The 24,508-nt window shown below is 46.7% G+C and overlaps 1 protein-coding gene across 1 annotated transcript in view; it reads right to left on the bottom strand.

The window, feature by feature from the left end:
* slc49a4 (solute carrier family 49 member 4) overlaps nt 1-24,326 on the bottom strand; it is a gene marked incomplete at its 5' end in the record, with an annotated part of 30,810 nt that extends 6,484 nt beyond the window's left edge. Inside the window, 8 exons of the mRNA XM_079220525.1 lie at nt 75-257; nt 1,653-1,780; nt 9,440-9,507; nt 11,176-11,284; nt 15,994-16,123; nt 18,056-18,321; nt 19,899-19,992; nt 24,017-24,326. Coding sequence (XP_079076651.1) covers nt 75-257; nt 1,653-1,780; nt 9,440-9,507; nt 11,176-11,284; nt 15,994-16,123; nt 18,056-18,321; nt 19,899-19,992; nt 24,017-24,326 — 1,288 coding nt within the window. The remainder of the gene's footprint in view (nt 1-74; nt 258-1,652; nt 1,781-9,439; nt 9,508-11,175; nt 11,285-15,993; nt 16,124-18,055; nt 18,322-19,898; nt 19,993-24,016) is intronic.
* Nucleotides 24,327-24,508: the final 182 nt, after the last annotated feature.

Here is a 24,508-nt window from a genome sequence, read left to right as displayed (position 1 = left end):
TATATATATATATATATATATATATATATATGTATGCATATATATATATACACATGTGGATATATGTGGAGTACCTGTGGAGTAAAAGGTGAGGAAGACGAGCAGCGTGCCGGAGACCAGGTTCCCCAGGAACGTGACCACGCCGCAGGTGATGCCTTCAGGGACCGGATACACGGTCTCGATGAGCAGCTCGAAGAATATGGGAACGCTGCTGTTGATGAAGATGCCCACCAGGATGCAGGAGGTGTACAGGATGGCTGAGGAAGAGGAGGAGGACACGTTACTGTGAAGAGCGACGAAGAGCAGGACACGTTACTGTGAAGAGCGACGAAGAGGAGGACACGTTACTGTGAAGAGCGACGAAGAGGAGGACACGTTACTGTGAAGAGCGACGAAGAGGAGGACACGTTACTGTGAAGAGCGACGAAGAGGAGGACACGTTACTGTGAAGAGCGAAGAAGAGGAGGACACGTTACTGTGAAGAGCGACGAAGAGGAGGACACGTTACTGTGAAGAGCGACGAAGAGGAGGACACGTTACTGTGAAGAGCGACGAAGAGGAGGACACGCTACTGTGAAGAGCGACGAAGAGGAGGACACGTTACTGTGAAGAGCGACGAAGAGGAGGACACGTTACTGTGAAGAGCGACGAAGAGGAGGACACGTTACTGTGAAGAGCGACGAAGAGGAAGGACACGTTACTTTTCCTCCTCCTCTGTGTCTGAAGCTGTTCTTCAGCCTCCATTCATAAAACACTTTGAGATGAAGGTCCTCACAGCCGATTGGTCCATCAGGTCCTTTAGACAGGGAGCCTCCGAGGGCCCGAGACTAGGAGACTAGGAGCAAAGACCAGGGGACTAGAAGACAAGGGACCAGGAGACTAGGAGCCAGGACTAGGGACCAGGGGACTAGGAGACCAGAGACCAGGGACCAGGAGACTAGGGACCAGGAGACTAGGCACCGGGAGACCAGGGACCAGGAGACCAGGAACCAGGAGACTAGAGACTAAGAGACTAGGAGACCAGGGACCAGGAGACTAGAGACTAGGAGACCAGGGACCAGGAGACTAGAGACCAGGAGACCAGGGACCAGGAGACTAGAGAATAGAAGACCAGGGACCAGGAGACTAGAGACTGGGAGACCAGGGACCAGGAGACTAGAGACCAGGGACCAGGAGACTAGAGACCAGGAGACCAGGAGACTAGAGAATAGGAGACCAGGGACCAGGAGACTAGAGACTAGGAGACTAGGAGACCAGGGACCAGGAGAATAGAGACCAGGGACCAGGAGACTAGAGACCAGGAGACCAGGAGACTAGAGAATAGGAGACCAGGGACCAGGAGACTAGAGACTAGGAGACTAGGAGACCAGGGACCAGGAGAATAGAGACCAGGGGACCAGGGACCAGGAGACTAGAGACTAGGAGACTAGGGACCAGGAGACTAGGAGACTAGGATACCAGCAACCAGGAGGCTAGAAACTAGGAGACCAGGGACCAGGAGACTAGGAGACCAAGGACCAGGAGGCTAGAGACTAGGAGACTAGGGACCAGGAGACCAAAGACCAGGAGGCTAGAGACTAGGAGACTAGGAGACTAGGAGACCAGGGACCAGGAGCTGCTTCAACATCATGGTGCACCAGGCAGAGACTCACCTGCAGTGGAGGGCAGGTGGGTGAAGGAGCTCAGACAGGTGAGGGTGAACCAGGTGGAGGACAGAGAGGCGCCCGCCAGCATCAGGACCAGAATCAGCTTCAGCATCCCACGAATAGAGTCTGCAAACCTGTAGAGGAAGAGGAGGAAGAGGAGGGGTCAGAGAGAGAGAGAGAGAGAGAGACATTGTGAAATATTGAGGAAGACGAGCAACCAGGCTGATTCCCAGACACTCTCTCTCTCTCTCTCTCTCTCTCTCTCTCTCTCTCTCTATCCCTCCCTCCCTCCCTCCTAAAGCCTCATAGTTCAGGAGCTGCAGGGTGTGTGCATACGCTGCAGAGAGATTAGAAGCAGCTGCAGAAGCCTCGCAGCAGCAGAGACACTAATTACTTTTGTTTGGAAGCTCACGGACGAGACGCTGAGAGGAAAAGCAGAGCAACCTGACACCAAGTTAACACCAGAGAAGAAGAAGGAGGAGAAGAGTTGGAAGAGGCTCCACTCAGGAGAGAGAATGCAGCTTTAACACATGAAGCATAGACTTCTATACAACCAGAGGAGTCGCCCCCTGGTGGTCAGGAGAGAGAATGCAGCTTGAACACATGAAGCATAGACTTCTATACAACCAGAGGAGTCGCCCCCTGGTGGTCAGGAGAGAGAATGCAGCTTTAACACATGAAGCATAGACTTCTATACAACCAGAGGAGTCGCCCCCTGGTGGTCAGGAGAGAGAATGCAGCTTTAACATGAAGCATAGACTTCTATACAACCAGAGGAGTCGCCCCCTGGTGGTCAGGAGAGAGAATGCAGCTTTAACACATGAAGCATAGACTTCTATACAACCAGAGGAGTCGCCCCCTTGTGGTCAGGAGAGAGAATGCAGCTTGAACACATGAAGCATAGACTTCTATACAACCAGAGGAGTCGCCCCCTGGTGGTCAGGAGAGAGAATGCAGCTTTAACACATGAAGCAGGAATCTATACAACTAGAGGAGTCGCCCCCTGGTGGTCAGGAGAGAGAATGCAACTGTAACACATGAAGCATAGACTTCTATACAACCAGAGGAGTCGCCCCCTGGTGGTCAGGAGAGAGAATGCAACTGTAACACATGAAGCATAGACTTCTATACAACTAGAGGAGTCGCCCCCTGGTGGTCAGGAGAGAGAATGCAGCTTTAACACATGAAGCATAGACTTCTATACAACCAGAGGAGTCGCCCCCTGGTGGTCAGGAGAGAGAATGCAGCTTTAACACATGAAGCATAGACTTCTATACAACCAGAGGAGTCGCCCCCTGGTGGTCAGGAGAGAGAATGCAGCTTTAACACATGAAGCATAGACTTCTATACAACCAGAGGAGTCGCCCCCTGGTGGTCAGGAGAGAGAATGCAGCTTTAACACATGAAGCATAGACTTCTTTACAACCAGAGGAGTCGCCCCCTTGTGGTCAGGAGAGAGAATGCAGCTTTAACACATGAAGCATATACTTCTATACAACCAGAGGAGTCGCCCCTGGTGGTCAGGAGAGAGAATGCAGCTTGAACACATGAAGCATAGACTTCTATACAACCAGAGGAGTCGCCCCCTGGTGGTCAGGAGAGAGAATGCAGCTTTAACACATGAAGCAGGAATCTATACAACTAGAGGAGTCGCCCCCTGGTGGTCAGGAGAGAGAATGCAACTGTAACACATGAAGCATAGACTTCTATACAACCAGAGGAGTCGCCCCCTGGTGGTCAGGAGAGATAATGCAGCTTTAACACAGGAAGCATATACTTCTATACAACCAGAGGAGTCGCCCCCTGGTGGTCAGGAGAGAGAATGCAGCTTTAACACATGAAGCATAAACTTCTATACAACCAGAGGAGTCGCCCCCTGGTGGTCAGGAGAGAGAATGCAGCTTTAACACATGAAGCATAGACTTCTTTACAACCAGAGGAGTCGCCCCCTTGTGGTCAGGAGAGAGAATGCAGCTTTAACACATGAAGCATATACTTCTATACAACCAGAGGAGTCGCCCCTGGTGGTCAGGAGAGAGAATGCAGCTTGAACACATGAAGCATAGACTTCTATACAACCAGAGGAGTCGCCCCCTGGTGGTCAGGAGAGAGAATGCAGCTTGAACACATGAAGCATAGACTTCTATACAACCAGAGGAGTCGCCCCCTGGTGGTCAGGAGAGAGAATGCAGCTTTAACACATGAAGCATAGACTTCTATACAACCAGAGGAGTCGCCCCCTGGTGGTCAGGAGAGAGAATGCAACTGTAACACATGAAGCATAGACTTCTATACAACCAGAGGAGTCGCCCCCTGGTGGTCAGGAGAGAGAATGCAGCTTTAACACATGAAGCATAGACTTCTATACAACCAGAGGAGTCGCCCCCTGGTGGTCAGGAGAGAGAATGCAGCTTTAACATGAAGCATAGACTTCTATACAACCAGAGGAGTCGCCCCCTGGTGGTCAGGAGAGAGAATGCAGCTTTAACATGAAGCCTTGTCAGCTCTCAGTTTCTCTTCCCCTCTATCTGCATCGTCCATCTGCCAGAGACTCAACACTCCTCTTCTGGTGCCAGAAAGGATGAATCCTCAGCTTCCCCACAGACGAGAGGATCACCTCTCTCTCTCTCTCTCTCTCCCTCTCTCCCTCTCTGGCTCCCTCTCCCTCTCTCTCTCCCCCTCCCTCCCTCCATAAGTAGCTCATCCATCGTCCCTGAGTTACTTGATTAAGAGCTCTGTCTGTGATTGAAGAGATAAGTCCTGTGATTAATATTGATATCATAACTCTGAGATGTGTTACACTAAACCTGAGATACATTTCCTTCTTCAGGTCAACGCTCTCACTGTTGGAGATAAAAACAATATTTACAGTTCTGAGGATTTTAAAAGCCGCTTTAGAAACAGGAAGTGCTACACATCTCCATTCAGTCAATATTCAGAAGCCAAATCAAATGTTACAGGATATTAAAATGTAGTTTCTTCATAACACGTGTAATACTTGACTTGTCTACAGGGTTTGTTTAAAGGTAGTAAAGTAGTTCATGGACATGAGATATGAGTTTATTATTATAATCCCTCCTCGTCACAGTGGATCATTTCCTAAACATAACTTTCTATAATCATATCACACGAGGTGAGGAAACGCTTCATTATTTATTCATTATTACAGAAACTTTGGACCATTTTGCACCTCCTCTTCTTCCTCCTCCTCCTCCTCTTCCTCATCCTCCTCTTCTTCTTCTTCTTCATCCTCCTCCTCCTCCACTTCTTCATCCTCCTCCACCTCTTCTTCTTCATCCTCCTCCTCCACTTCTTCATCCTCCTCCTCCTTCTCTTCTTCATCCTCCTCCTCCACTTCTTCATCCTCCTCCACCTCTTCTTCTTCATCCTCCTCCTCCACTTCTTCATCCTCCTCCTCCTTCTCTTCATCCTCCTCCTCCTCCTCTTAAACGATAACCATAAACACTTCAGTTTACTCTAAACAGCCTGAGACCTCAGTGATCTGCCTTCAGAAACAACTGCATGTCACAGATTCCTTCACATCTTTACATCCGCAGTAGAAAAAGAGTCCAGAATAATAAAGGTACTCATAAGACGAGGCCTGTGCAGAATAATAAAGGTACTCATAAGACGAGGCCTGTGAGTAAAGAGGGTCGTGTCATCTCGGAGGTAACTGCAGAATTAGAGTCCATCTCCAGCAGGATTTATGGGCCATAAAGACGGAGCGTTTAAGTCGTGTAGGATCAGATTAAATGTTCCGCTCTGCCTCGAGCCGCGGGGAGTTATGAAATATGCTCTTCAGTACGATGTCATAAATTAGTCTGCGTCTCCTGAGAGGAACTGGCAGTAAATAACCGGAGAGACGGAGAGGGAATAACAACAGAGCGCTCTGTTTGAGCCCAACACAGGATGTCTGCTCCAAGCCCTCAGAGGCTGGAGGATGGACCTGAGTGTGCTGCCCCGTCTTCCTCTTCTTCCTCCTCTCCTCCTCCCTCCTCCTCCTCCTGGTTGTAATAGAAGATAACGATGGCCGCTCCTCCTCCATCAGTGGAGAAAAACAACAACGGTCCACTCAGCTTCAGTCTGATCCACACCAGTAATTTTCTGCAGACGGACGAGAGCATCACGGGTTCGACTCCCCTGTTTGGAGCCACTGATTGTTTTTCTTCTTCTCATTTTTGTTGTTGCTGCAAAGGGCAAGTACGACTCCCCAGAGAAAAGCACCTTTGCGGCGTGTCGGCCATAAAGATGTGGAGCAGCAGCACCTGCGGCACAGAGAGCTTCGGCCCGAGGCTCTGTTGGCCGGGAGGCTCACGGCTCATCATGAGTCACATCCCGACGTCAACATCCCAGACACTGCAGGCAGCCTGAGGACTCAACATGTGGCTCGGCCTGAAAGATCCTGCCAACAGAGCGGCTCGGCCTGCGGATCCGTGTGTGGTTCAGTCAGAACCCATCGCCGTAGAGGGATCCAGATGTCTTCTTCATGGGTCTGATGGGTGCAGGAGGAGGGAGCATGCAACTGGTTCAGAACTCCAGAACCAGACTCCTGTCATGCACCTGGCAGAGGGACCATGTGACCATGTGACCTTGTGACCATGTGACCTTGTGACCATGTGACCTTGTGACCATGTGACCTTGTGACCATGTGACCATGTGACCCTGTGACCATGTGACCCTGTGACCCTGGCCTCTCCACTGGCCGCCTGTACGGTTCAGAATGTATTTAAGCTCCTCATGTTGTCAATAAAGACCAAAATTAGCTATAATGTTGTAGAGCGACTGTTTCCCTCTATGATTACTTTACACTTATTATGCAGTATAAATTAGACTTATATTTATATTTGACATCGTTTTGGCCCCTTAAGAAGAACAATGTCATTATTAAAATGCTCATTTTCTGGCAGTGATAAACCGGAAATTAAACTAACAAGTTGCAGTCCCAACTGTTGCTCCAGAGAGAGGATCCTCCTCGTGATGGACTGTGACTCAGCGGCTCTGTTTACAGACGCCTTCCTCTCCTGCCGCTAACGGCTCATTGATTAGCCGGCGAGTTATGGGATCAATTCCCTGATTGCAGCTTTTAAAGAAAATGGCGGCTCGCCTGAAAGTGCTGATTGGGTCTCGACCTGCGACCCGCATCTTTGTGGCTCTCGATCCATTAGGGGAGGAGAAGTGCATTAGCATCCTCTGCATTAGCATCCTCTGCATTAGCATCCGCTGCATTAGCATCCTCTGCATTAGCATCCTCTGCATTAGCATCCGCTGCATTAGCATCCTCTGCATTAGCATCCGCTGCATTAGCATCCTCTGCATTAGCATCCTCTGCATTAGCATCCGCTGCATTAGCATCCTCTGCATTAGCATCCTCTGCATTAGCATCCGCTGCATTAGCATCCTCTGCATTAGCATCCTCTGCATTAGCATCCGCTGCATTAGCAACCTCTGCATTAGCATCCTCTGCATTAGCAACCTCTGCATTAGCATCCACTGCGTTAGATTAAATATATATGTATATATACAGGACTGTCTCAGAAAATTAGAATATTGTGATAAAGTTCTTTATTTTCTGTAATGCAATTAAAAAAACAAAAATGTCATGCATTCTGGATTCATTACAAATCAACTGAAATATTGCAAGCCTTTTATTGTTTTAATATTGCTGATTATGGCTTACATCTTAAGAAAACTCAAAAATCCTATCTCAAAAAATTAGAATAATTAGACGATTCAAGTGATTAGTTGAATACCCTGCTAGTATACTTTTTCATGATATTCTAATTTTTTGAGATAGGATTTTTGAGTTTTCTTAAGATGTAAGCCATAATCAGCAATATTAAAACAATAAAAGCCTTGCAATATTTCAGTTGATTGTAATTGCATTACAGAAAATAAAGAACTTTATCACAATATTCTAATTTTCTGAGACAGTCCTGTATATATATATATATATATATATATATATATATATATATATATATATATATATATATATATATATATATATATCCAGCATGGAGGCATAGGTTGTTTAGTAAAAGAGCGGGAATTATTGAGAGAGAGACAGAGAGAGAGACAGAGAGAGAGAGGGAGAGAGAGAGGTAGAGAGAGAGAGAGAGAGAGAGGGAGAGGTAGAGAGAGACAGGTAGGTAGAGAGAGAGAGAGAGGTAGAGAGAGGCACTCCTCCCCTCAACCTTCAAAGGCGCCCTCTCCCCCTCTCTCTCCCTCTCTCTCTACATCTCTCTCCCCCTCTCTCTCTACATCTCTCTCTCCCTCTCTCTCTCTCTCAGTTATTAATCATATGAAGCTAAGGTACAGAGTTCAGGGTTGTGCAGACTGGAGGTTCCAGTGAGGAAACCTCTAGATTCTAATCTTGTTTGTGAGCGAGCACAACAACACAGATTGATTATTGCCATGCTCTTAAACATTAAAGTGCACTTTGTTCTCAGCTGTCTGTGTGTCACGCTGCTGCAGAGGTACATTGTTCTGCAGCAGCTTTCTGACAACCTGCCAACTGTTAGTATGAAAGTAAAAAAAGACCGTCCTCCTTCTTTAACTATGCAAACTCTATTCAAAAGGTGCAAATATGTGTCTCAAACTGTTATGAATGAAGCTCACCACCAGACTGTGAAGAGGTTCCAGTGTTGATCCATCAGGAACTCAACATTCCCTCTCAACCTTCACAAAAACCACAAACTTCTGTATACTTGTTTATTTATCTGTTTCTGTGATTTAAATTGCTCTCTATTTTATCTCCTTTATAAAGTGTCTACTAAAGTTAGCATGCTAACCAGCTAGCCCCGCCCTGTAGTACAACTTGTAACCTGAGTGGCGATAAAGAGTCACAACAGCTAACTAGCAACTAACAACTAACGGAGAACCAACAGGAGGAGAGCTAGTGACGTTAGCAGCACCGCTAACAGAGAACCAACAGGAGGAGAGCTAGTGACGTTAGCAGCACCGCTAACAGAGAACCAACAGGAGGAGAGCTAGTGACGTTAGCAGCACCGCTAACAGAGAACCAACAGGAGGAGAGCTAGTGACGTTAGCAGCACCGCTAACAGAGAACCAACAGGAGGAGAGCTAGTGACGTTAGCAGCACCGCTAACAGAGAACCAACAGGAGGAGAGCTAGTGACGTTAGCAGCACCGCTAACAGAGAACCAACAGGAGGAGAGCTAGTGACGCTAGCAGCACCGCTAACAGAGAACTAACAGGAGGAGAGCTAGTGACGTTAGCAGCACCGCTAACAGAGAACCAACAGGAGGAGAGCTAGTGACAATAGCAGCACCGCTAACGGAGAACCAACAGGAGGAGAGCTAGTAACGTTAGCAGCACCGCTAACGGAGAACCAACAGGAGGAGAGCTAGTAACGTTAGCAGCACCGCTAACAGAGAACCAACAGGAGGAGAGCTAGTGACGTTAGCAGCACCGCTAACGGAGAACCAACAGGAGGAGAGCTAGTGACGTTAGCAGCACCGCTAACGGAGAACCAACAGGAGGAGAGCTAGTAACGTTAGCAGCACCGCTAACGGAGAACCAACAGGAGGAGAGCTAGTAACGTTAGCAGCACCGCTAACGGAGAACCAACAGGAGGAGAGCTAGTGACGTTAGCAGCACCGCTAACAGAGAACCAACAGAAACACAAGTAGCTTTCTGCACTTTAGATGAAGTTCGAGGCGTATTCTGGACCTGCTGTTGGATGGTAGCTGACCTTTATGTGTTAATCACGATGACTGCAGCAGAGCTTTGATTCCGTGACACGGCAGACACATCCAGGTGTACGGAGCTTACCTGGCCATCGCCACGCCAAACACACATCCACCAACAGTCGACCAGAAACCGATCCAACCGGCGTCCACCTGCAAGTTAAAGAAGAGCAGGTGATGGTGAGAGGGAGGAAGAGAATGTTGACATTAGAGGTGTAACGGGTCGTTATTGATCCCTGATCAGTTCTGCAAACTCTCAGTCTAACGTCAATCATCACAGAGTAAATAAAGTTTATCCTCCGGTATCCAGTAGATCATGTGATCATGACATCTTGGATGTTTCTCTGGTCCCTGATCGTGTGACTTTGTAAACAACCAATCAGGTGCATATTTAAAAGTCTTGAGATAAAACCCTGACAGCTGGAACAGAGTTCTTCTTCTGTGTGTCTTGTTCCATCTTTTGATCTCAGATGTTTGGAGGTTGTGCTACCAAGCGACCAAAGCATGTACACTGCGATGATGACGATGATGATGATGATTTCCAGCCTCACAGGAGTTTGACTGCTGCTCTTCACCTTCAGTTTGACCTTCCAGCCGGATGCTGTGACGTCGCTCTGCAGGAAGACAGAAGTGAAATACTACGACTCATTCCGCCGCCATATGGCTACCGGAGAGGACGTTCCTGGCTGTGCTGAACTAAACTCAGGGGCGCAACAAGTAAACAAGAAGTAAAGTAAACTGCCCAGGAAAGGTAGGAAGAGGGCAGGAAGCTGGCAGGAAGCTAGTAGGAAGAGGGCAGGAAGCCGGCTGGAAGCTGGCAGGAAACTGGTAGGAAGAGGGCAGGAAGCTGGTAGGAAGAGGGCAGGAATCCGGTTGGAAGCTGGCAGGAGAACGGCAGGAAGCTGGCAGGAAGCTAGCAGGAAGCTGGCAGGAGGCTGGCAGGAGGCCGGCAGGAGGCCGGCAGGAAGCTGGCAGGAGGCCGGCAGGAAGCTGGCAGGAGGCTGGCAGGAGGCTGGCAGGAAGCTGGCAGGAGGCCGGCAGGAAGCTGGCAGGAAGCTGGCAGGAAGCTGGCAGGAAGCTGGGCGGCACCTCATCACATCAGATGAGGTGTAGCGCTCGGAGCCGGGTCTGGTCTGCGCAGAGAGCTGCAGGTAGACTTCATACCAGCAGAACAATGGAGCAGTACGGTGAACATGCGTCAGTGAGGACTGACGCATGACGGACTGGGACTTCTTCCGTTGAGATTGAAAGGAGAGCAGCATTGGTTGTTCGAGGGGTTTAGAACCGGAGCGACAACCTTCATGTGTATATTTAGACTTCTCGTGTGCAGCGATGTGTTGGTGGATCCGACTGAAGCCACAGAGCTCACAGCGCAGCAGGAACTTGCAGATGCATTCACTCGTCCTCTGTTGGGCTCCACTTGAAGAACAGACAAGCTGGTTCTCCTGCAGTGTTTATTTATTTATTTATTTCAAGCACTAGCTTTTGCACATGGGGATCTCCTGTAACGCAGGTCACTCCTTCACTCACGGATAAAAGAAGAGAGAAACAAAAGCAGTCAGAAGAAATGCTGAGAAGCAGCTCTTCACGAGATGGAGAGAGAGGTGGAGAGGGAGATGGAGAGATGGAGAGAGAGGTGGACTGCAGACAGAGAGCAGGAAAGCAGATGGTGGCCAGCAGCTGATTGGAGCCTCACGAGGATCTGAGAGAGTTCAACGAGTGGAAAACAGAGGAGGAGATTCTGGAGTGATTTCACGAGAGCGGTTTAATAAACGGGCTAGAACACACTCCTGTGTGTGTGTGTGTGTGTGTGTGTCCCACCTGGCTGACTTTAGCTGGAGTGAGCACCAGGTCCAGGACGCCCGCCCAGCCGGCGATGACTCCAGACGGGACGGCATAGGCCAGCGCCAGCATCAGGAAGCGCAAGTTGCTACGGAGACAGAGAAGTGGGACGTTTATTTACTTCATTTATTTATTCATGTTCCTGAAAACAGATCCAACACAACAATCATCAGTCGTCACTCATTTAACCTGCAGCTCAACGCTCAGCAGGAGGTCAAGTCTCTCTGGAACTCAGTACAGTACATAGTATATAGTACTGTATAATGTAGTACAGTACAGTACATTAAAGTACAGTATAGTACAGCATAGTACATTATAGTACAGTACATTATAGTACAGTACATTATAGTACAGTGTAGTACATTACAGTACCTTAAATTAAAGTACAGTATAGTACATTATAGTACAGTACAGTATAATACAGCATAGTGCATTAAAGTACAGTATAATACAGTATAGTGCATTAAAGTACAGTATATTACAGTATAGTACAGTACAGTACTTTATAGTACAGTACAGTACATTATAGTACAGTATAGTACAGTACATTAAAGTACAGTATAGTACAGTACAGTACATTATAGTACATGATAGTACATTACATTAAAGTACAGTATAGTAAATTATAGTACAGTACATTATAGTACAATACAGTACATTATAGTACAGTATAGTACAATACAGTACATTATAGTACAGTATAGTACAGTACAGTACATTATAGTACAGTATAGTACATTATAGTACAGTATAGCACAGTATAGCACAGTACATTATAGTACAGTACATTATAGTACAGTATAGTACTGTACAGCACATTATAGTACAGTATAGTACAGTATAGTACAGTACCCGATACTTCTCCCCTAAAGCTGTGTTGCTCTGAGCCGAGGTGTTTACTTCTGGTTTCACCAACAAACCAGAGGAGCGAGCAGGAAGTGAAACACTCAGGAAGCCCGTTGATTGGACGCTCTCTGTGTCCGTCATCCTGCAGCTGCAGGAGCTAAAGGAGCACCAGGAGCTCCTGCAGCTCTTTAATACCTCCAACGAATGGATTTATGGTGTTTTGGTGTCACGCAGCTGACAGAGAATAAACAGATTATCAGCATTATTAGACTGCAAATCGAGCGCATGTCCTGAGTTATGACTCGTGATTAAGGGTTTATTGCTGTCACACTCTTTTAATGACTTAATGAAGGGACAAAGTGCACCAGAGCTTTAAAAGCTTTTGACGCATTAATCACAGGAAGTGCCGGCGCTGACGTGGATGTGTGTTCCTCTGCATTAACGGTTATGAACGTGGGATCGGTCACAGCAGTTGGATGTACCACTGATCAGAGGATGTCAGTGTTGCAGCTTTCTGCGACGGAAACATCAATTAATTAATTAGTTGGCTTAGCTTAGCATTGATGACTACCATACTAGTGCTAACATGCTAACCTGCTTACTTCATCCCTATTAAATAGTCTTTAGTACCATTTCAGATTATTCTGTGAAACTAGTGAGAGTTCAGCGCACGCACGCACGCACGCACGCACACGCACACACACACACACACACACGCACACACACAGTCTGGAGCGTCTCTGGCTGCATAGGGACATAAGGCGCTGATGGAGCAGCCTCTCTGCTCCCTGTTCATTAACCTTGCCATAACTGGAGCAAATCCATATTCATGCTCCCTCTCCTTCTTTAGACGACCGGCTGTGAGCGGAGACGCTCCCATCGAGGAAGACCTCTCCTTCTTCATTTCATCCTGCTGGTGATGAAATGCTTCCCAAGAAGTCTCAAAGCTGGCGGTGTCATCAGCTAAGTGCCATTCGTCCTTGGCAGACCCGGCTGGAGATCGATGCATCAGGATGACGGCGCTGGAGCTAAAGGGAGCGTGACTAGTGGAGGGGGCGGGGCTTAGCGGTCCCCTTAGAGCCGAACACAGGGAGGACTTTTTGCCTCGTGCTCACATCCAGGGTCCTCACGACACGGACGCTGTGGAGCCAGATGTGAACAGCTGGAGGCTGAAGATCGATAACCGACAATCAGACCAGATCAGGGTCTGACCAGGACTATCAGGGTCTGACCAGGACTATCAGGGTCTGACCAGGACTATCAGGGTCTGACCAGGACTATCAGGGTCTGACCAGGTCCATCAGGATCTGATCAGGTCCATCAGGATCTGATCAGGTCCATCAGGTCCAATCCACCGGCATCACCTTTACGAGCAGAGCAGGTATCGACCAATCAGGTTCAGCGATGTAGAGACGTTCTCATACATGTGAACATGATATTGTATCTGTAGTTCTTCTAGTGAATGGATGATGTGTGTATATGTATGTATATATATATATATATATATATATATATATATATATATATATATATATATATATATATATATACACATACACACATCATGATGTGTGTGTCCTGCAGATCCTCAACTCGTCTCCTTCCTGTTTGAGGACGCATCTCGTCCACCAGTGGGAGGATTGTACTATATATAAATATATAAAGTGGGAGGATTGTACTATATATAAATATATATAGGGAGAGGATTGTTCAGCTCGCCGCTGCCGGACCGAGACGCCGCACGGCGCCCAAACAGGCCTCTGTAAGGCCGCCTATCACAAGAGCTGGATGACCTAGTTCAGCTGGTCGTGTGTGTGTGTGTGTGTGTGTGTGTGTGTGTGTGTGTGTGTGTGTGTGTGTCCAGCTCCTAACGGCCGTTAAGCCCCTCTGTGCTGGTCGGAGGCCTGAGGGCCGCACGGCGCTGCAGTGAAGATATTTCCTCCTGCAGGGGGCGGAGTGCAGCCAGCAGAGCGAGGCCAGACCCACACACACACACACACACACACACACACACACACACACACACACACACACACACACACACACACACAGCCAGCAGAGCGAGGCCAGACCCCCCCCCCTCCTTTATTCCCTGGCCATGGGCTTCATTCCTCCACCAGCCGGCCAGAGGACTCTCTGCTCAGGCGGAGTGGAGCGATGCTGCAGTGACATTCAATCTGTTTCTTTTTCTTCTTCTCCAGCTTTTTAACACACTTTTATGTTATTCCAACGAGGAGCTGCTCTGATCAATATCAACACTTCTTCACGACAAAATCATTGCTTTGAAATATATGTATAGAACTCCGGTTCTTAGTTTCAGATTGTTATACACTAATGACAACATTGATATGAATGATTTATTAGATTTCTAGCAATAAATCCACCTAAATCTGACACATTGTTCCTCTAAGATTTCATTAAACTTTATCTTTTTAACAAAATGGAACCAAAACAGTGACAATGAGGAAGATCCAGAAGAGATAATGATGAGCATGAAAATTATTTAAATCCAAAGTTCTTCTGGAGGACGGGCTGCCGTCTGACCCGGCGGGTTCACGCGCAGCAGAACATCACAGCCGGGTAATTAATCTGCAGGGAGCCTCTTTGATAACAAACCACAGCAGATGGTGAGTGGCAGAACCCCTTCATTGAGATTCCACATCATTCTGCGGCGCCACGTCACTGTCACTTTAAATTTAACTTTCCCAGACGAGAAGCGCGTTATGCATCAACAAGTAGGAGAACCGAGTCCTGCACTGGTGAAGGAAACACTCAAGAACTACAACAAGAACTACAACAAGAACTACAGCAAGAACTACAGCAAGAACTAGAACTAGAACTACAGCAAGACCTACAACAATAACTACAATAAGAACTACAACAAGAACTACAACAAGAACTACAGCTAGAACTACAACTAGAGCTACAGCAAGAACTACAACTAGAACTACAACAAGAACTACAACAACAACTATAACAAGAACTACAACAAGAATTACAATAAGACCTACAGCAAGAACTATAACAAGAACTACAATAAGACCTACAGCAAGAACTACAACAAGAACTACAGCAAGAACTACAACAAGATCTACAGCAAGAACTACAACAAGAACTACAATAAGAACTACAACAAGATCTACAGAAAGAACTACTATAACAAGAACTACAGCAAGAACTACAACAAGAACTACAGCAAGAACTACAACAAGATCTACAATAAGAACTACAACAAGAACTACAATAAGACCTACAGCAAGAACTACAGCAAGAACTACAACAAGATCTACAGCAAGAACTACAACAAGAACTACAATAAGAACTACAGCAAGAACGACAGAAATAACTACAACAAGAACTACAATAAGACCTACGGAAAGAACTACAACAAGATCTACAGAAAGAACTACTATAACAAGAACTACAGCAAGAACTACAACAACTACAGAAAGAACTACAACAAGAGCAACAACTAGAACTACAACAAGAACTACAACTACAATAATAACTACAACAACTACAGCAAGAACTACAATAACTATAGAGAGAACTACAGCAACAACTACAATAACTACAGAGAGAACTACAGCAAGAACTACAATAACCACAGAGAGAACTACAGCAAGAACTACAATAACTATAGAGAGAACTACAGCAAGAACTACAATAACTACAGAGAGAACTACAGCAAGAACTACAATAACTACAGAGAGAACTACAGCAAGAACTACAATAACCACAGAGAGAACTACAGCAAGAACTACAATAACTACAATAACTACAGAGAGAACTACAGCAAGAACTGCAGCAGGAACTAAAACAAGAATTACAGACAGTCATCTCCAACACACTGACAAGTGTGTGTGTGTGTGTGTGTGTGTGTGTGTGTGTGTGTGTGTGTGTGTGTGTGTGTGTGTGTGTGTGTGTGTGTGTGTGAGTGTGTGGTCTCACCTGAGCAGTCTGCAGATGCTGCTCCTGTAACTGAGGCGCTGGCTGGCAGCAGCCACACTGGGAGGCATCGGCGGACGAGACGGGAAATAGAGCAGCACCGCCGCGAAGAGAACGGCGATCACAGACAACTCTGTGAGAGACGGAGAGACAAAGAGACAAAGATACAGAGAGACAAAGAGACAGAGAGACAAAGAGACAGAGAGACAGAGAGACAAAGAGACAGAGAGACAAAGAGACAGAGAGACAAAGAGACAGAGAGACAAAGAGACAGAGAGACAAAGAGACAGAGAGACAAAGAGACAGAGAGACAAAGAGACAAAGAGACAGAGAGACAAAGAGACAAAGAGACAGAGAGACAGAGAGACAGAGAGACAAAGAGACAGAGAGACAAAGAGACAAAGAGACAGAGAGACAGAGAGACAAAGAGACAGAGAGACAAAGAGACAAAGAGACAGAGAGACAGAGAGACAAAGAGACAAAGAGACAAAGAGACAAAGAGACAGAGAGACAAAGAGACAGAGAGACAAAGAGACAAAGAGACAGAGAGACAGAGAGACAGAGAGACAAAGAGACAAAGAGACAGAGAGACAGAGAGACAAAGAGACAAAGAGACAGAGAGACAAAGAGACAAAGAGACAGAGAGACAGAGAGACAGAGAGACAAAGAGACAGAGAGACAGAGAGACAAAGAGACAGAGAGACAAAGAGACAAAGAGACAGAGAGACAGAGAGACAAAGAGACAAAGAGACAGAGAGACAAAGAGACAAAGAGACAGAGAGACAGAGAGACAAAGAGACAAAGAGACAGAGAGACAGAGAGTCTCATTATTATCAACATTATTATATTATCATCTTCCTCGTCAGTATTTTTGTTAAAAAGCTTCAGGTGATGAGAAATGAAAGAAAAGGTATGAATATTATATTATGTGCTAATAAATCTCCTAAACGCTCCACACGTGTGACATCTCGTTACTTGTGTTTGTTTCCAAGAGAAGACGATTAAATACAATATTGAAATATTAATCTGACAAGTTTTTGATGTTTATTTTGTGGTAAATTAATCTGAGAAATGAAAAACAAATCATGAGGACAATCCAGTCGTGGAGGAGCGGCCATCATTCCCCTGCAGCTGCTTCTATGGGTCAGCAGCAGCTTCCTGTGCCGCCTCATCCACCCGGCCTCTGGACTTCTCTTCATGACCTCCAGGACGCTGAAGGTGTCCTCGAACTTTAATAACTTCAATAACATTAATAACGACAGAAGCGCCGGTTAAACAAACACTGCAAGTCCATGACGGCTCGTTTCTCTTCTCGGTTGCTTTTCATTTTCAGAGCCCCAAAAGGGTCTAACCGCCTCCTGTACCTTGTGTCCCAGTAGTCGTATGAACCCCACATGAGATCTAATACTGGTCTTGTTTTAAAAAACACTTTTATAACATATTTTGATCATAACTATGAACATCCAGCATGATATGAGCAAGATTCCCCAAAAATGTCTCCTGGAGCGTCCCTGAGTTTTACAAAGTGTCTGGTTCAGGACCTTAACAACAGCCCACATTCTAAGAAGACACCTTTTTGGAAAGATTAGGACCTAAATCACAATCCAACAAAGCCTTGGCCTGTTAGGAAGGAGTTTCAGTCAAAAAACTGTGTCGTTCGGTTGAACAATGGAAAAAGCACTTATTTTATGGCAAAACATTGTCTGAATGGGGCATGCTGGGTATTAAAATGTTCATCAGCTTCTGCATGTGCTGTATGACGGTTATAGAAAGTTGAGCGGACCAAGAAGGCCTCAGGACTCAGAAACGTGCGCCGGGAAAAAGAAAGAAGAAAAAAAAAACAGGTACTAATAGGAGATTTGTTCGACTCCCAGAAGCCCGTGGGGTTAGGGGTGTGTCTGCTAGTGGAACCCCGCGTCGTCAGGGTTGTACTTATCAAGGGTTTAGTGAACGGTTACTTTAATGTTTTGCAATGAGGCGGTGATGAACATCATAATAGTTGTTTCTCCTGACGCGATGCAGGATGCTGCGGCATCGAGCCCCCGACCCCCCGGCCCCTGCGTACCTGCATACATGACCAGCTGGATCCGGTCTCGGATGGAGTCGTCGGTAACCGGCGCGCCGGTCGCCGCCCAGGTGCGGTTGGGGGCCGGCACCGCCAGGGGCCCGACCACGAAGGAGGCGGCGCTGCCCAGGTAGGAGAAGAGCGACGCCACGGCCGTGGCGGTGGCTCGCTGGTCCGGGGCGAACCAAGTGGTGGACAGGAAGGGGCCGGCGCTCATGATGGTAGGGCCCGCCAGCCCGTTCAGGAAGTGACCGCCGTGGATCAGCCTGGAGGAGGAGGAGGAGAGGAGGAGGAGGAGGAGGAGAGGAGGAGGAGGAGGAAGGGAGGAGGAGGAGGAGGAGGAAGGGAGGAGGAGGAAGAGAAGAGGAGGAGGAGGAGGAAGGGAGGAGGAGGAAGAGAAGAGGAGGAGGAGGAGGAAGGGAGGAGGAGGAGGAGGAGGAGAGGAGGAAGGGAGGAGGAGGAGGAGGAAGGGAGGAGGAGGAAGAGAAGAGGAGGAGGAGGAGAGGAGGAAGAGGAGAGGAGGAAGAGGAGAGGAGGAAGAGAAGAGGAGAAGGGGGGAGGAGGAAGAGGAGAGGAGGAAGAGGAAAGGAGGAGGAGGAGGAGGAAGGGAGGAGGAGGAAGAGAAGAGGAGGAGGAGAGGAGGAAGAGGAGAGGAGGAAGAGGAGAGGAGGAAGAGAAGAGGAGAAGGGGGGAGGAGGAAGAGGAGAGGAGGAAGAGGAGAGGAGGAAGAAAAGAGGAGATGAGGAGGAGGAAGAGAAGAGGAAGAGAGGAGGAGGAAGAGAAGAGGAAGAGAGGAGGAGGAAGAGAGGGAGGTCAGACGACGGCGTCTGACCTCCAGGAGCTCCTTTGATTTGCTACAAAGAATCCTAGAAACTCAAAACTAAAAGATCACGAGGAGAAAAGAGAAGTTAACGTCTTCATCTGAGCAGAACACACACACACACACACACACACACACACACACACACACACACACACACACACACACACACACTCACAAAGTAAAGCGGAGAGCGACATCTGCTGGCAGTGCCGGGCGTTGCGTGTGTGTGTGTGTGCGTTGCGTGTGTGTGTGTGTGCGTGCGTGTGTGTGTGTGCGTGTGTGTGTGCGTGTGCGCGTGTGTGTGTGCGCGTGTTCCGTTCACGAGTGCAGAACGAGAGCGGTGACCTCTTAGCGTCACACATAACCGTGTGATTCGTGTCGCCGCGGCTCGTTGAGGAGCTGAAGGTCGCGAAAGGTTGTAAGCGCTTTAATATATATATATATATATATATATATATATATATATTTATCTCATGAGACAGATCATCTCATGTTTGAGGCCTTTTGTTCACTTCTGATCAAGCTGACAATTATGATTTATTCTTTATTCATGTTTCCCAGAGACAGAAACACTCATTTATCGTGTAATTCTTCATGAAAACACACAATTTAAATGATAAGTAAATTACAGATATTATATTATAGTTGTTCTTGGTGTTGATGAAGTGAAACAAAGATCTTTAGGAAGTTAAACTTCATAGTTCATCTCTAATATCGCTTTGATATGTGAAAACACGATTTATTCTAGTTCATCACCAACACTACATTTGACTAGATTACACCCGAACGCATCATGAGAACGTTATCATTTACCTTGAGCCAGTATTCATTTTTACTGAGCAGAGCCTGAACGCATCATGAGAACGTTATCATTTACCTTGAGCCAGTATTCATTTTTACTGAGCAGAGCCTGAACGCATCATGAGAACATTATCATTTACCTTCAGCCAGTATTCATTTTTACTGAGCGGAGCCTGAACGCATCATGAGAACAAAGGTCTTGACATAAAGAAGTCTCACCATCTCCTGAGCGGCTGCTCCGCCAGAGGGACGCTCCTCAGAGCCGAGCCCAGCAGCATGAAGAACGCCGAGAGGAGGAGGGCCGCCCGCAGACCTGGGGGAGGAGTCACAGGACAGACAGGTGAGGGGAGGAGTCACAGGACAGACAGGTGAGGGGAGGAGTCACAGGACAGACAGGTGAGGGGAGGAGTCACAGGACAGACAGGTGAGGGGAGGAGTCACAGGACAGACAGGTGAGGGGAGGAGTCACAGGACAGACAGGTGAGAGGAGGAGGGCCGCCTGCAGACCTGGGGGAGGAGTCACAGGACAGACAGGTGAGGGGTCACAGGACAGACAGGTGAGAGGAGGAGTCACAGGACAGACAGGTGAGGGGTCACAGGACAGACAGGTGAGGGGAGGAGTCACAGGACAGACAGGTGAGAGGAGGAGTCACAGGACAGACAGGTGAGGGGTCACAGGACAGACAGGTGAGGGGTCACAGGACAGACAGGTGAGGAGTCACAGGACAGACAGGTGAGGGGAGGAGTCACAGGACAGACAGGTGAGAGGAAGAGTCACAGGACAGACAGGTGAGGGGAGGAGTCACAGGACAGACAGGTGAGGGGAGGAGTCACAGGACAGACAGGTGAGGGGAGGAGTCACAGGACAGACAGGTGAGGAGTCACAGGACAGACAGGTGAGAGGAGGAGTCACAGGACAGACAAGTGAGGAGTCACAGGACAGACAGGTGAGAGGAGGAGTCACAGGACAGACAAGTGAGGAGTCACAGGACAGACAGGTGAGAGGAGGAGTCACAGGACAGACAAGTGAGGAGTCACAGGACAGACAGGTGAGAGGAGGAGTCACAGGACAGACAGGTAAGGGGAGGAGTCACAGGACAGACAGGTGAGGAGTCACAGGACAGACAGGTGAGAGGAGGAGTCACAGGACAGACAAGTGAGGGGAGGAGTCACAGGACAGACAGGTGAGGAGTCACAGGACAGACAGATGAGGGGAGGAGTCACATGACAGACAGATAATTTGTCCTCTGCTTGTGATTTTGTTGTTGTTGTTGTTGTTTTTGTAGCGCGCCGTAATCTGCATGTCGTTGTGCAAGCCGGTTGTTTATTGATAATAAATAACCTCGTAACCATCAACACAGTCAGAGGTCATGCAGTGTGTTTAATGTTTTAATGTTTTTAATGTTTTAATGTCGGCCATTTCATCTGAACAGAGAATTGTTTCTGTTGCTGGTGTCTATATTAAATAATAAATAAATGTATATTCATGATGGTGCAAATTAAATCATCTCTCCAGGAACATCCTTTGACTGTTTCTGTTTGTCGTGTCACAAACGGGCTTCACCTGGATCCTGAAGGTTATGATGTCGAGTTATTAAACTGGTAAAGAGTCTCTTCAGCAGCGTGGCGCTCAGAGGAAGCAGCTTGTGCTCAGGTCTTTGAACCCTCGTTGATTTAAAAAATGGATACGCCCGTCAATATAAACCAATACAGTTCAACAGCAAAACAAAAACAATGAGCATAGCTTCAGCTAGCTGTAGCTAACACTCTGGAAACTTATATAAATATATATATTTAACACGGTCTGTGTCACAGCGGTCTCTGTTCTCGGTTTCACCTCCTGACGCCCGTTGAGAGAAACTCTCTCCACTTCCTGTTTCACCTCTCTCCACTTCCTGTTTCCTCTCTTCCTCCTGGAGCTTTGACCTGATCAATCCGCAGCAGCAAACCAACGCTCTTAATCCTAATGATCATAAATCGATTATTTGTTCGGTTTATAAAATGTTGATCACTTTTTTTGAAGATGACGTCATCAAATATATTCACTTTAATCTCTCAGAGGAAAGAATCCAAATAATAATGAATAATATTCACATTTAAGGAGCAGACTTTGTTTCTATTGTGTCATAATAATGTGTAATGTGCACGCCAGCGGTCTGACACATACGGCGTGTGTGTGTGTGTGTGTGTGTGTGTGTGTGTCTGTGTCATAGGCTTTATTCTAAACAAGCACACACTCTTTAACTGCCTCACAGAGCGTTTACTTTACAGGTGAGGAGTCACCTGACGCTCTGGACCAGTTCTGTCCCTTCAAAATAAAAGTCCTGCTCCTGTAACAGAACCAGGTAGAACTAGAACACGTCTTTAGTGCAGAAGAACAAAATATTGTAAAAATAGTTGAATATCATTGATTATCTATTTTACAAAAAGAGAAAATAATGAAAACTATAAACACCTTTTTTCCCTACAGTTCATCAGTGTTAACAATTTTATAAATACATATTTTTATGTACTGAAATATTTCCATGTTTCCAGCCTCCTCTCTCCTCCTGTGTGTTCACGTCCTGTGGTCACATGACTGTGGTCACATGACTGTGGTCACATGACTGTGGGTCTCAGGAGTCAATGATGATGTCATAGTTTCTCTCAGGAGCTCAGAGTTTAATGTTTTTAATATATTTTTTTGAAACAAAGGGTTTATTTTTGGGTCAAACTTTTAAATGACACATTTAGAATAAATATATGTTGGCTGCTTGTGAAGCGTTCGTCGCGCACGCTGTGTGTCGGAAAGTTGAGAATTGGACCATAACGTTTGTTTTTACAGCTTCTTTTCTAATCCTGTAAAGAAAAACTAAAAGCTTCCCCCGGGTGTGTTGTGGGTCAGAGGGTGAGCTGCAGCATTAGCATTAGCAGCATTAGCATTAGCAGCATTAGCATTAGCAGCATTAGCAGCATCAGGTGACTCCCTCGACCGGCTGAACTCACAAGACCAGTTGTGCAATGTCTTGGTTTCAGCTCGAGGGTTTCAGGGCGTCATCTGCTGCTGACGAGCTGCTGCTGAGTGTGTGTGTGTGTGTGTGTGTGTGTGTGTGTGTGTGTGTGTGTGTGTGTGTGTGTGTTGTGCTGCTGTCGTCCCCTGACCTCTCCTCTGGTCAGGTGACGGAGACGCTGAGGGTTCCACTGATCCTGAGTCAGCAGAACGTCACATGGGGCAGGAGACAGAGGAACCTCTGGAGACGTTCTGGAGTTACCAAACATCTTCTCTCTGTTTCATACTTTTAGAACTCAATATCTTTGGTTTTGGTCATTTGTTGTTATTGTTTAAAGACTAAATAAAATGTGACAACAGATAAATCTACAATTAAAATAATAGCTTGCATTTCTTTACACTAAATCAGCTGGAAAGATTTCAGAGGTTCAAACATCTTAAAACACACACACACACACACACACACACACACACACACACACACACACACACACACACACACACACACTTCAGTTAAATATAAAACATGTTGACTGTTTGAACTTTGTGACTTTTACACCCACAGCGTTAAGAGTTAAACATGAAAAGATAAGAACAATCATACTGTTGAGTGATTTTACTGGAGGCTGGTAGTGCTGACGTTCCTTATTGACTATGTATATCACATTATTATATTACTTTATCTTATTGTTGTTACTATGTATATCACATTATTATATTACTTTATCTTATTGTTGTTATTATGTATATCACATATTACTATATTATATTACTTTATCTTATTGTTGTTATTATGTATATCACACATTATTATATTACTTTATCTTATTGTTGTTATTATGTATATCACACATTACTATATTATATTACTTTATCTTATTGTTGATATCCTATAGTATACTTTATATAACTGTATATTGTTATTATGTATATCACATATTACTATATTATATTACTTTATCTTATTGTTGTTATTATGTATATCACATATTACTATATTATATGACATTCGTTATTGTTGTTATTAATATCACATATGACTTTATCTTGTAGTTGGTGGGAGCCTGAGACACCACCATGTTGACAGTGTTGACATTCCTTATTGTTGTTGTTTATATCACATATTACTATATTATATGACATTATCTTATCTTATTGTTGTTATTAATATCACATATCACGATATTATATAACTTGATGTTATAGTTGTGACACCACACCGTGCGGCTCTGTGAGGACACCGTGTACCAGACGGTGACAACAACCGAAGCAGCTGCAGACAACAACAACAACCGAAGCAGCTGCAGACAACAACAACAACAACAACAACAACAACAACAACGCTGACCTCTCTTGTCCATGAGCCACATGAACAGGATCCAGGGCAGGAAGCCCACGGGGCCCCACAGCACCAGCAGCGCGATGTCCGAGCTACGGAAGCCGAACGCGCGCGCGGCGGACCCCTGGATGGGCCCCCAGAAGTTCCACACGGCGCCCTGCATGAAGCCCAGCAGCGAGAACAGGCCGAGCACGAGCCAGCGGCGGCCGTACACGCGGCTGCGCACCGGCGGCGGCGCGTCGCTATCCGCCGCCGCGTGCGACGGAACGAGCAGCGGCTCGCGCTCGGCGGCCTCGGAGCTCGAGCCCGCGGCGCCCATAGGAGCCGTGTCCGTCAGGTAAAGGTCCGAGGGGGTCAGGTGCGCGCGTGCTGCCGCGCGGATACAGAGTAGCTTCTGTTGTTGTGGCGGTGGCTCGGAAGTTCGTTCTGCGCATGCCCGGACGGAACAGAGGGTCGTGTCACGTGACGTTTGTTTACTTCCGTTCTCTTCGGGCATGAGCA

This window comes from Taurulus bubalis, assembly GCF_910589615.1.
Source record: "Taurulus bubalis genome assembly, chromosome: 1".
NCBI lineage: Eukaryota > Metazoa > Chordata > Actinopteri > Perciformes > Cottidae > Taurulus > Taurulus bubalis.
The sequence above is the reverse complement of the archived record's forward strand: the minus strand, read 5'-3'. Positions and strand labels throughout refer to the sequence as shown.